General features: G+C 43.5%; 1 protein-coding gene across 1 annotated transcript; it reads right to left on the bottom strand.

The window, feature by feature from the left end:
• Window positions 1–1,243: 1,243 nt before the first annotated feature.
• On the bottom strand, window positions 1,244–2,041 carry LOC124700611 (NADPH-dependent aldehyde reductase-like protein, chloroplastic). The gene has a single exon (XM_047232703.1). It carries the CDS (start codon window positions 2,039–2,041, stop codon window positions 1,244–1,246), a length of 798 nt encoding a protein of 265 aa, XP_047088659.1.
• Window positions 2,042–13,365: the final 11,324 nt, after the last annotated feature.

The following is a 13,365-nucleotide window of genomic DNA, read 5'->3' as shown; positions in this document are numbered from 1 at the left end:
ACTCCCGCTGCAACGCACGGCCAAATTTCCTCCCTCAGCCATATGATGATAGAGCCGATAGGTTTAGATCGTCTCTGACATATCTGACCTCCCTCAGCCACCTCGTTTCTTACGAGCATGGCGATAATTCTCGTCGCAATAGACTGGGCCGAATGGGATTTTGCGCTTGGACCTAACTGTCATGGTTCCATGGCAGCCAAGTCAAACCATCAGCCGGCCATCTATGACGTGAGGTTGCCCACCGATTTCCAAATTGTTAGTATGGCATGTCTGTGATGTTTTATTTTTACTTTCACCGATGAAGTAAAATCTTCAGCGAAAACTGAGAATGTTGTAGTGTCCATAGATCTGTTTCCCTTCCTCCGGTAGGCTTCGCCGGTGTCAGGAGGAGTGGGGAACCCGATCTATGCATGGAGTTTTTAGTAAAAGTAGTATTTTTGGTAGATTATGTTAGAGTTTTGGTAGACGTCTTCTTGTTGGTTTCCCCTTAAACTTTCGCTCGACGACGAGATATCCTTCCAGGCATCAATGGTGATGTTAAAAGATACAATTCTCTAGGTATGCGCTTTCCGATTTTCATGGTTGTCACGGCGAGGATTACCCTCGAAGTTTTTGTCCCGACTGCTATGTCCTTAACAATGGTGATTCGTACTCTCGGCTCTCGAGCAACATCGTCAAGGCTGGTCGATTATTATTCCCTAACATACTGGTTTTGGTACTCTTGCTGACGTTGATTGACTACTTTAAGGGTTACGTGCGTGCACGCAGCCTTGTCATTGCAACCGAAATTAAAATTATGAGAGAACCTTCGTTGGTATTTACAAATCTACGGTTTGTTATCTATTTTTTATGCCTTCATAAAAGTACTCCCTCCGGTCCATATTATTTGATACTAAAATAGATTTATCTAGAAGTAAAATGTGTCTAGATATCTATATTAGCCTAAGTAATATGAACCGGAGGGAGTACAAGATTCTATGTTGTAAGAATAAAGAGTTTAAAGATCACGAAAATTTGCTTCCCACTGATCCGTATTACTTGATGCTGAAATGGATCTATATATCATTAAAATGTGTCTAAATATATCTATATTAGCACCAAGTAATATGAATTGGAGGAAGTAGTATCTTTTAGATCTTATTTTATAATAGTTGGAGAAAGCATGCGTCTCTACCGTGGACTATTCATTACTATAAATATAGGTGGTATAAATTGTAAAAAAAAATACAGTCTTTTTTATAGCTCACGCGAAACCGCCATTGACCCTGATGACCTGGCCGTTGACCCACCCCGCGGCGTTGCTCGCCAAGAAGGCCACCACGGGCGCCACGTCCGTCGTCTCGGCGAGGCGCCCCATGGACCGAGCCTCCACGCTGCGCACGAACGCCTCGTCCTTCCCGGCCATGAACAGCTCCGTGCGCACCGGCCCAGGAGCCACCACGTTGGCCGTGACCCCCTTGGCCGCCACCTCCTTTGCCAGGATCCTCGTCATCGCCTCCACCGCGCTGTTGGTCGCTGTGTATGCCGCGTACCCCGGGAGGAGCGTGCCCATGATGGACGACGAGAAGGTCACGATTCGGCCTCCGCTGCTGGGCGGCATGCGGTTGGCCGCCTCGCGGCACACCAGGAACGTGCCGCGCACGTTAACCGCAAACATGGCGTCGAAGTCCTCGACGGTGGTGTCGGCGAGCGCGGGGTACTTGGGGTTCAGGAGCCCGGCGCTGGCGACCACGATGTGCGGCGGGGAGCCGAACGCCGCCTCCGCGTGGTCGAAGAGCGCGCGCACCGACGCGGGGTCGGATACGTCGGCCTGGAACGCCACGGCGCGGACGCCGCCGTCGAGGCCGCGCGAGTTGAGCTCCGTGGCGAGCGCGGATGCTTTGGCGGAGTCGGAGGCGTAGTTGATCACGACGCGAGCGCCCAGGGCGGCGAGGTGGGAGGATACCTCCCGGCCGATGCCGCGCGAGCCGCCCGTGACGAGCGCGACGCGGCCGTCGAGTGGGAGCGGCGCTGGCTTGCTGTTCCCCACATTTGCTGCCATGGCACCAGGCGGCTATGACTACCTTAGTACTGCCTTTTGATGTCGTTCAGTCTTTGTTGTTCGTGCACGAGTTCGATTGCCTTCGCTGCTGCAAAATGGCAATATATAGGCATGATGGGAAAGTAATCAGACGTGTCGCAGTTCTTGTGGTGTTATTGTTAGTAAAAAGAAGAAGAGTAGCAACACGATGACGTGGTGAATTATGTATTGAGGTCGATGACACAATGAGTGACGACGGATAAGGCGCTGCTTGATCGTCTGCGGCGCCGGGACGGAGGTTGGCAACTTGGCATGGCGTTCGTGGTGGATGGCAGCGGCGGCTCGGGTTCTGTAAACCTCAGTCGAGAGGCGGCGGGCTGGGGCTCAAGAGGTGGCGGCTGCCACGGCACCTAGGGAATGTTTAATTTGAGCGTCAACTTGATAAACACATAAGGGCATGTACAACGCCAGCCTCTTGTGTAGTAGACTCTTAAGTTGCTATGAAAAAAAATAACAAAAGTATTAACGTAAGAGCTCAGATCTCCATACTTGAGGCGCTAGTCCGCAGTGGCGTAGCCAGAACATCAAACATGTGTAGTCATGTTAAAGTTGTGTAGTCAAATACATGTATTTCTATAATTTTTTAATTATTTTTTACACATTTTAAGCTCGTATTGCCAAAAACTTGTGTAGTCAAATGACTACACAACCTAAGGGTGGCTCCGCCACTGCTAGTCCGTGTGTGGATAACGCTCTTTGCTGGGCGAATTGTATGGAGTTTTTTTTGTTGAGAGAAATATGGCGCTTTATTGATTAAACAACATCAGAACAAAGTACATCACGGATGCAATCCGGAATAACATCAAAAGAAAGATTACACTTAGACAGCTCACTAGTACGAGCTAAAATATGAGCGGCGCCATTCAGCTTACGCCCATGTTTGAAAGAACAAACAGAAAACTCTGAAGCAAGGCGTTGGATATCGCCCACCAAAGAACCAACAAGAGTGCCGTCCCTCACGGAAGAAGAAATCTTCTGGATGAGAGATAGACAATCCGACGCGAGGATGATGCTCCTGAATCCATGATCCTTAGTTAGAGTAAGAGCTCTCCGAACCGCCAAAGCCTCGGTCAATTCAGGGTAGACACATCTAGCAAGCCCCTCACTGCAAGCCACCTTGAGACACTGAAAGTGCATGGAGCCCCCATGTGTGGTTTTGGCAATTAATGACAATCCCTGTGGACTAATGTTTGCATTGAGTTATATTTGTAGGAGTTGTCCATAGGGAATGCTTGAACCATATGTTGGCTTCAAGGTTGCAATAAGAAGAAATTGATGAAGGATATCAAGTGTCAAGTATGTCTTGAAGATGAAGATGAAGAGTTGTCCATAGACAATGCTTGAACCATATCTTGGCTTCAAGGTTGCAATAAGAAGAAATTGATGAAGGATATCAAGTGTCAAGTATGTCTTGAAGATGAAGATGAAGTGAGCCCTAAAGTTACTTCAAGACATCAACATAATGAAGTGCAAGTTCAAGATGAGCCAACTCGAAGAGATCATATGCTTGAAGCTTGCCATGAAGAAATGAAGTGCAAGTTCAAGATGAGACAACTCGAAGAGATCATAAGCTTGAAGCTTGCCATGAAGAAATGAAGTGCTAGTTCAAGATGAGCCATCTCGAAGAGATCCTTTGACTCTTGCCATCCATATGGTGATCATGGATATGTGAAGTTGCGCCGAAGAAGAAGCTCTCACATGGTGTTTTATGGGGGAGCAATCTACAAGACTTCGTCAAGCAAGCACAATCAAGAAAGGCGTTCCATCTTGTTGCGGTCAAGACCATCATCATCAAGCTCAAGTGGAATGCGCAAGGTTAAGGTTTGCTCTTGATAGGGTTTCTTTCTCACCGGTCTCATGGTGTAGTTGGAGACCGGTTTATAGTTTAGTTGCCGTACTATCAAGAGGGCTCTCGAGTGAGTAAATCGATCGTATCGTTCGGAGAGAGCTCAAACCTTTGCATCCTTGCATCATCTTTCTTGGTTGTTATTTGGATCTTATCCATGTGATGTTTTAGAGCTTGTGCTTATTCTCATGGCAAGCTCTAGTTCATCGAAAACGGATTTCACATAGGTCACTTGTTGCGTTTTCGAGTTTGCTTCATCATCATCTTTCTTGGTTGTTATTTGGATCTTATCCATGAGGTGATTTAGAGCTTGTGGTTATTTCCATAGCAAGCTCTAGTTCATCGAAAACGGATTCCGCATGAATCACTTGTTGCGTTTTCGATATTGGAGTTTTTCTCGGTTTCTCGTATTGAGAGATTTCACTCTAAAATACATAGAAAAACCTACCCCACTTGTTCTTAAGCTTTTCACTCTTTGTGGGTTAGCTCTTGTCATCCTCTTTACAACAAAATTGGTTTCACCTAAATCCAAGTCTCCTACCTCAAGTTGTTGCATTTTCCATATTGGAGGTTTTACCGGTTTGCCTTTTTTAGATAGGTAAAATCTTTATTCATTTGTTTCTATCCTACTTTGCTGGACTATGATGTTTCTATGCATATTGTTGTAGAGCTCGTTGTTGTGATTTCAACGAGCCCAAGATCATCGAAATCGGAGTCCGGATGCAAAAGTTCTTAATGTTTTCGTACCGGGTGTTTGGGTATAAACAGGGAGGCCGGCAGTGCCGCTGGGAGCACTCCGACACTGCCGCCGGGAGCACTTCGGCACTGCCGTCGGGACGCGATTTTGGCCATAACGGTCAGATATTTTGGCCCCTATTTAAGGGGGTTTTCTTCCCCAAAGTTCCTGGTCGGTTTGAGCTCGTTTTGCCTCCATTGTTGACCTTCTTTGAGCTTGCTATCTTCCTCTCCCTCCAATGATTCTTGCATCCATTTGAGAGAAAGATAGAGGAGATCTAGATCTACATCTTCACCAATCAAATCCCTCTCTTTGTGAGGGGAATCCACTAGATCTAGATCTTGGAGAAATTTGGTGTTCCTCCTTCTTATTTGTTCTTCCTCTCTTATTCCCCCAATAGCTTTTGTAGCTTTATTGGAATTTGAGAGAGAAGGACTTGAGCATCTTTGTGGTGTTCTTGCCATTGCATTTGGTGCATCGGTTTGAGTTCTCCACGGTGATTCGTGGAGGTGAAAGCAAGAAGGTTGTTACTCTTGGGTTCTTGGAACCCTAGACGGATTCTAGACCTTTGTGGTGATTTGTTGGGAGCCTCCAATTAAGTTGTGGATGTGTGCCCCAACCTTTGTGTAATGTCCGGTTTCCGCCTCGAAGGAAATCCCTTAGTGGAACCGTGACCTAGGCCTTTGTGGCGAGGGTCACCGGAGATTTAGGTGAGGCGCCTTCGTGGCGCTCGGTGTGTGGTGTGAGTACCGCATCTTGGGGTGAGGCCTTTGTGGCGTTGGTGTGCATCGAGCAACCACACCTCAAGGTGAGCCTCTTGTGGCGTTCGGGAGCACTAAGCCACCGCACCTCTCCAACGAAGATTAGCACTCGCAAGAGTGTGAACTTCGGGATAAATCTTCGTCTCCCGCGTGCCTCGGTTATCTCTATACCCGAGCTCTTTACTTTTGCACTCTACCTTGTGATAGCCATCGTGCTTGAAGTTATATATATCTTGCTATCACATAAGTTGCTTGCATTGCTTAGAATAAGTTGTTGGTGCACGTAGGTGAACCATAGTATATAGGCTTTGGGCTTAACAAAGTAAAAGCTAGTTTTATTCCGCATTTGTGAAGCCCATCTCGTAAAAGTTTTAAATCGCCTATTCACCCCCCTTCTAGGCGACATCCGTGTCCTTTCAGAGACCCCATATGGTCACGCACCACAACACCCACTCCAATCCGATCCTCAGCCTTGAACAGAGCAGCATCAGCATTCACAAAAACCAAGCCAACAGGTGGTGGAAACCCACATGGAGAAGAAGAGGGGTAAAAACGATGGAGCGCTCGGCTCCAAGTTTTGCAGCGAGGCTAAGCAAATTCCTGGGATGGGGTAGGAAATAACCAAAACGGTTGGGAATTTGATCCTAGCGCCAGTGATTAGCGCTTTCATTTTTTTTTTGAGAAACACAATATAAACGCAGACGCTCACATACACGCGTATAAGCAAATCAAGATTTAGAAAAATGCAAAGGTAAGATGTTAGATCATTTTTATGCAGCTTATGACATTTACATGTTCTTTGTGCACAGAAATAGAAAAAAGAGGTTTGAGTGAATCGTTTGAATTATTCTATTTTTTTCTTCGATACCCACACCCAAGAAAAAGTTCTCCACTTCGCATATGTTCGTTTCTCTGGATCAAAAGGATGAATATTGCCAAAAAAAAAAAGTTCATAGTCCAAAAAAATTCCTCTGATATTCCTTGTGAACCAAAGAAAGAGTTGAGCTGATGTGAATATCCGATTCTACAACTCAACCTAAAGTAGGCTTAAATGTTGGCACGTAATTGTGGGCAAAACAACGGCTAAGGAGGATTTCCATTTGTTATAGCTGAAAGTTGGTTTGAACGACCTTAATTTTTTAGGATTTTTCAATTTCTTTTTGCGAAAGGATTTTTCAATTTTAAGGCTTTGCAACAAATAAAGCTGAGCAATTTAAGCATGGTGATGATCATATATGATGCAATACAAGACAATCACAACAAGTAAGTAATAAAAAGAAAAGAGCAACAAATCGAGATGTTTCCTTTAGTTCCCTCCCAAGGGAAGTAGCGTACGTGTGTCATTTACTGAAGGTTGTTCAATGGTTTGGCCATTTTCAGCAATATCAGTAGTGTGTGTGTGTAGCAGTTTAGATGAATCTTGTATTGTGGAGTATGCAAGTTTACGTGAATATTTTCTGTCATTTTCTAAATAGAAGAACATTCAGTACTGAAACATGCGTAAAATATAAATGTTATATGTTGTTGGTTGTATGATGATGTTGTTCTTATTTTTTGGGTCCTCATTTTATCATGATCGGAGTCGAAAAATATCAAGAACACGGCGAGAAAGGAAACATGTGGATAAAAGAAGGTTGGACATAATTGTTGCTAACGTCCTCCAATCTTTACATCACATCGACGTACCATGCATGTTCTATCTAACAATAACAATCAAAATATCATACTAGGATAAAACCATGTTCAAAGTCTCCTAGAAGGGATATTTTGCTAAAAGTTCCACTAAATGGGGTAATATATTTTACAAATGCAAAATGACAGTGTAAAAAAGTGGAATCACTCCTAAATTCACAAACCAAATTGGATCTATGACTAATGAAATACAAAAAGGGACATACTACATTGTAAATAGTCCCAACATGATGTTGTTCACTTCATGTCTGAACTTAATAGTATTAGCAAACTTTTTATATTTTTTATAAATATATTTCTAGGTAATATATATTACTTTATTTCTAGGTAAATTTCTTTTTTTACAAATGTTCACGAACTCTTCGATGCTATTTTTCATAGCCTAATGCACTAGTAGTCCTAAAAAAATGCTTGTTCAGAACTCATAGAATAGACGGCCTCGTATTTTTTATATCAAATAAAAATTTATTTTTTATCCATAGGTAATTTAATTTTTCAAAAAATTAGAAACATAAAATGCACATGTTATGTCATGTAGTTTTATCAAGTTTTTGTGAGATTTTGTCCGAGTTCCTCACCGTGACTTTAACATATGCCAACACAAACAAGTTGTCCATTGCATGGCTGAAGGGTGAATGTTGTCAACTAAGGAGCGGCTATGAATAGGACACTACCACTTCTTTTTATCACGTTTGTTGATTATAAAGAAATACATAAATAAATATTTACACACCGAGTAATACTATCCTATATAGTAAAGGTTACAATAGCAACAAGGCAAACAAGCTATAGAAAAAACTATGAACGATAATACTCCCCCGTTCCATATTACTCGTCATTAATTTAGTATAACATGTACTAAATCAGTGACAAGTAATATGGAACTGGGGAGTAGCAAGGATAGAGATAACTGAAGGGGTAGAAACGAGGACAATGTCCCAAAGTTCAAGTCCTTGGAGGGGGACTGTAATCTCCATTCCAGATGTTGTGGGAAAACTAACCCACACGATCTCATTGACTCGGTGTTCTTCCTCGAGAGCTTCACCTGACAAAGTGTTATTTCTCTCATAAATGGTAGATGGTTACATGATCTCCAATCTTCACAAAATCCTAGGGCAACTCCTCAAATGAGATGCTCTCAGTGAACAAGTGCCACCTAGGAGCCATCCAAGCTCGCGGCGAAGACTTAGAGAACTTGCTTGCAATAGGGGAGGACTTGAAAGAAAGGTGATCCCCTTGCTCCCTCATTAGGTTTGCTCAAATGGAGGCTTAGAGGAGTGGGGAATGGCTTTGAATCTCAGATCTAAAATATTTCAAAGTGGTGTGGACTATTTATAGTGAAAGGATGAAAGTGGCTTTTAAAGGGGAAAAAATACACGCCAAAAAAGTCTATACCAAATGCACTTGGACAATCCAAGGTGCCACTAAACCGGAGGATCAAAGTTTAGTAAGACCTAGCTAAAGGAATGGGTCTAATGTGCACCTGTGGGCCTAAAGTCGTGGAGAGTGAGGCCCACAAACACATACGGCCCGAATGACCTCTTACGGTTTAGGATTCAAGGTTTAAAGTTCCATCCGAATAGTTTTGTTTCCCATGTTTGAGCAAAACGTAATACAAGTTTTCACTTAGGAATTATGACATTGTCTCTTGGATTTTGGCATCAACATAAGACACATAAACACTACGCAATTACGCAACTCTCTTCCGCCTTTGAATTCTCCTTGTAATAGTTTGGCTTCCCTTTGACACACATAATACACAAATTCACAAATACATTAGAGAAATAGAAATAAACTTCCTCAAAGCCGCCTCATTTTTTTTTTCATTTTGGAGGTCACTGATGCCCGTAACCTATATGTTTTTTTTTTTCGATAAAGGATGCTTTATTACTTTTGGAAAGCAATTACATCCAGCCTCTGCATAACCAGGATGCACACAGCTGTTCAAAGAGTCTGTAACCAACAATGTAAAAGAAAAACTAGGCGAAGTACATATCGGAACGATGAATCATAAATCGCCTAAGGTGTGGGTGGTGCTGCAATCCGTAGACTATGCTGCCACCCATGTAGGGAAAAAGTATCCCTCGCCGTATCCTCCAACCGTGTACTGCACCTCCGTAAATAGGTCTCGGTTCTCCATCCTCCGAAGAGGTAACCACGAACGGAGAATACCTCGTACATCTGTAGATGACTCTGCAACAAAGAACAATTTTTATCATTAAAAATCTTGTCATTTCTACTTAGCCGTAGTGCCCGGATAATCGCTAGCGCCCCCACCCTAAGAAGAAACTTAAACCTTGAATCGATACCGTGGAGCCAATTGCCAAAAACATTGGCTACACTAGTCGGGGATACAGGGTAGAAGCAACTTGGATGATCGACCAAATAGATCTCGCAAAATGGCATTGGAAAAAAAGGTGTTTAATAGTTTCATCTTGTTGACAAAAAACACACCTAGTACTTCCATGCCAATTCCGCTTGACAAGATTATCTTTGGTAAGAATAACTCCGCGACGAAGATACCATCCGAAATTTTTTATTTTTAGTGGTATTTTCATCTTCCAGATTTTCTTGTTATTATCAACCGGTATATCAGAATGGAGAATCGCATTGTACAAGGATTTGACTGAAAAAGTACCATCTACATGAAGATTCCATCTAAATTCATCCGGTTCAGCTTGATAATTGAATATCTCCCAACCGTTGAATTAAATCATTCCATGCAACAAGCCTTTGTCCAAGCAAAACCCTTCTAAACGTCACATTAGGTGGTGAGGTAGCCATTACTGTGGCAATGGTATCACCCTTGCGACGGACAATACTATACAAGGCAGGATACTTGCTCACTCAAGGAAGCATTGTCTAACCAAACATCTTCCCGAAGCGTATCCGTTCTCCATTCTTAATAGAGAAAGTACCATGACGAAAGAAAACATTCTTAGTCGCCATTAGACCAACCCGTAAGTGAGAATCCCGGGTTTCCAAACCACTTGGGATAACGCCTTCGAGCCAATGTACTTTCTACGAAGAATAGTTTGCCAAATCCCATCCTCGAGTAAGAAGCTTAAAAAGCCATTTACCTAGCGAGCTGAGTTCTTAACCTCTAGGTCATGAACTCCAAGTCCACCTTGATCTTTGGGACTACAGACTACACTCCACTTAACCAGTCGATATTTCTTTTTCTCGCTGTCCCCTTGCCAAAAGAATCTGGATCGATAATAATCGAGTTTATGCAAAATTCCTTTTGGCAGCAGGAAGAATGATAACATATACAGGTACCATATTTGTCAGTACTGAATTAATGAGAACCAATCTCCCTCCGAGGGACAGCAATTTACCCTTCCAACTACTAAGGCGTTTTTGTAATCTTTCTTCCACAATTTTCCATTCAGCAATTGTTAGTCTCCGATAATGAATCGGAATACCCAAATAGCGAATGGGAAATTGGCCTTGCCCACAACCAAACAACTCCGTATATAGAGTCATATCGTTTTGGGCCTCACCGAAACAGAACAACTCACTTTTATGGAAATTGATTTTTAATCCCGACAACTGCTCAAACGCCGTCAAAATTAATTTGAGATTGCGAGCTTTTTCGAGATCATGATCCATAAAAATAATTGTATCGTCGGCATATTGAAGGATAGATAAACCCCCATCAACCAAATGTGGGATCACACCTTCAATCTGGCCATCAGACTTAGCTCGCTCTATGAGTATTGCCAACATATCCGCTACAATGTTAAACAACATCGGTGATAACGGATCCCCTTGGCGTAACCCCTTTCGTGTTTGAAAATAGTGGCCGGTGTCATCATTAACCCGGATAGCCACACTACCTCCATACACAAAATCGTAAATTAGAGCGCGCCACTCGAGAGAAAAACCTTTCATCCTAAGTGTCTCGCTCGAGAAAAGACCACTTAACCTTGTCATACGCCTTTTCGAAATCTAATTTTAAAATTACCCCGTTTAATTTCTTAGAATGTAACTCATGTACCGTCTCATGCAACACTGCCACTCCATCAAGGATATTCCTTCCTTGCATAAAAGCGGTCTCGTGAAGGTTGAACGACATGATCCGCAACCGTATTAAGTCTAATGGTGGCCACTTTCGTGAAAATCTTGAAACCGACGTTTAAAAGGCAGATAGGTCTATATTGTTGAATCCTTTCGCCTCATTAACCTTCGGTAACAAAATTACTTCACCAAAATTTAGACGAAATAATTCCGGTTGTCCCGTGTGAAGATCACCGAACAAATCTAGAAGATCCGATTTAATAGTATCCCAAAAGGTTTGATAAAACTCTGCTGGAAAACCATCCGGACCCGGTGCTTTGTTGCATTCCATTTGGAAAATAGCCTTCTTAACCTCATCCTCAGAATAAGGTGCGGTTAGTAGGCCATTTTCTTCCATAGAAACTTGGGGTATATCTTCCGTTAAGTCCTCGTTAAGAGAGAAAGAGCTTTCCTCCGGAGGACCAAACAGGGCTTTATAATAATTAGTAATGTACGATTTAAGCTGCTCGTGGCCTTCAATCACCCCTTCTTCTTGTACAAGAGAATGAATACGCTTTTTCCGATGTCTGCCATTGGCTAAACCATGAAAATATCGCGTATTCGAGTCTCCTTCCAAAATGAATTGGGCTTTAGATCTTTGATACCATTTGAGTTCCTCTTCACGAAGAAGACTCGCCATTTGTGCATTGGATTGATTCTTAAGATCAATCTCCCGCGTAGACAGCGGTCTCACTTCCGCGATGGCCTCAAGATCATCAATCTCTTTAGACAAGCGAGCCTTCTCTTTTTTCAAAATACCCGCCATATGAGCAGCCCAACCGGAGAGATGCTTGCGCATAGCGCGCATCTTATTATTCCATCTCAAAATTGGCGAGCCACCCCGGACTGGTCTTTCCCAAACCGTCTTAACCATCTCATGAAAACCCTCACGATGTAACCAACCAAGTTCAAATTTGAACGGTCGCTTACAAACAGATCGAGGATTCCCGGTGGTTAATAGGATAGGAGCATGGTCGGACAGTTTTTCGATACGTTCTAGTGCACGGACGGACACCATAGGATATTTTTGTTCCCATTCGGTATCCATCAACACGCGATCTAGTTTTTCGTATGTGGGTTCGAGTAAACTGTTGGCCCAAGTAAACTGTCGACCCGACATGAAAACCTCTCTTAAATCTAAGCTATCAATGACAGCATTAAACAAGAAAGGCCAATGTCCAACAAAAAGACCTTTGCTTTTCTCATGAGGGAATCTCAGCAAATTAAAATCCCCTCCGATTAAAATCGGGTGCGGATTATCTTTTGCAAGATTTACCAACTCACGTAAAAAGTCGGCCTTAAAGGCGTCTTGGGCAGCACCATACACGGCGACCGGACTCCAAATGAAACCATCTCGCTTTGTTCCGAATATCGAGTTTAATATGATACTCGCCATCGGAACTAGCTAAGACCGTCATGGTGTCTATACGGACGCCCGATAAAATACCCCCGGATCTACCACGAGGCGGGCGAGAAAACCACCGAAAGTTAATCCCGCCGGATATCCGGTCGAGAAAACTCGTGAGAAATTTCGCCCGCCCGTCTCGGATATAGCGATAAAATCTAAATCATAGTCTCTACAACCATCAGCAATGTGAGAATGTTTAGCCAAGTCACCAAGACCTCTTGCTATTCCGAAACATGCCATTCATCGAGAGACTATTTTAGATTTAGTATTTTTGCCATATCTACGAGACTTCTTACCGCGGACGATCTAGAACCACGAGCGAAGCATCAAGATCATAAACCGAGCCGAGCTCCGAGTGTTCTAAATCGACCTCCGTAACACTCCCAACTATAGCCGAGAGAAGATGACCATCTAGGATGTCCTCATCTTCATCATCGTCTATGGTTGAGGTGGCGAGCTCGGTGGATCCATTTGAAGCAACCGTTAAACGGTCAAGCTCCATTTGTCTCAACACATTAGCCGAAGCTACAATCTCATCAGACCGACTACCTAAAGAGACCCCTACTCTACATAAATTAGATGCAATTCGAGAATCCGAAAAAGAAGTAAACGACTTGGCTGTATGTTTAGTACCTGCCGTGTCGAGGTTCAGCTCCGCCTTGCGCCGCATAGCTCTCTCGCATCACATCTTCATCCGTGACACCCGCTCCATCCTCCGCCACCGCATACCTCCCACTCCTCCTCACCGTCGGCTGCATAGCCGGTGGAGGACCCGTGGGCCGA

Source organism: Lolium rigidum, chromosome 3 (assembly GCF_022539505.1).
Source record: "Lolium rigidum isolate FL_2022 chromosome 3, APGP_CSIRO_Lrig_0.1, whole genome shotgun sequence".
Classification (NCBI taxonomy): Eukaryota; Viridiplantae; Streptophyta; class Magnoliopsida; order Poales; family Poaceae; genus Lolium; species Lolium rigidum.
Note: the sequence above shows the minus strand (reverse complement) of the source record. Positions and strands in the feature narration are given on the sequence as shown.

What these genes read in the sequence shown, in the direction of transcription:
- LOC124700611 (XM_047232703.1), bottom strand. Translation starts at nt 2,041, where the DNA reads ATGGCAGCAAATGTGGGGAACAGCAAGCCAGCGCCGCTCCCACTCGAC.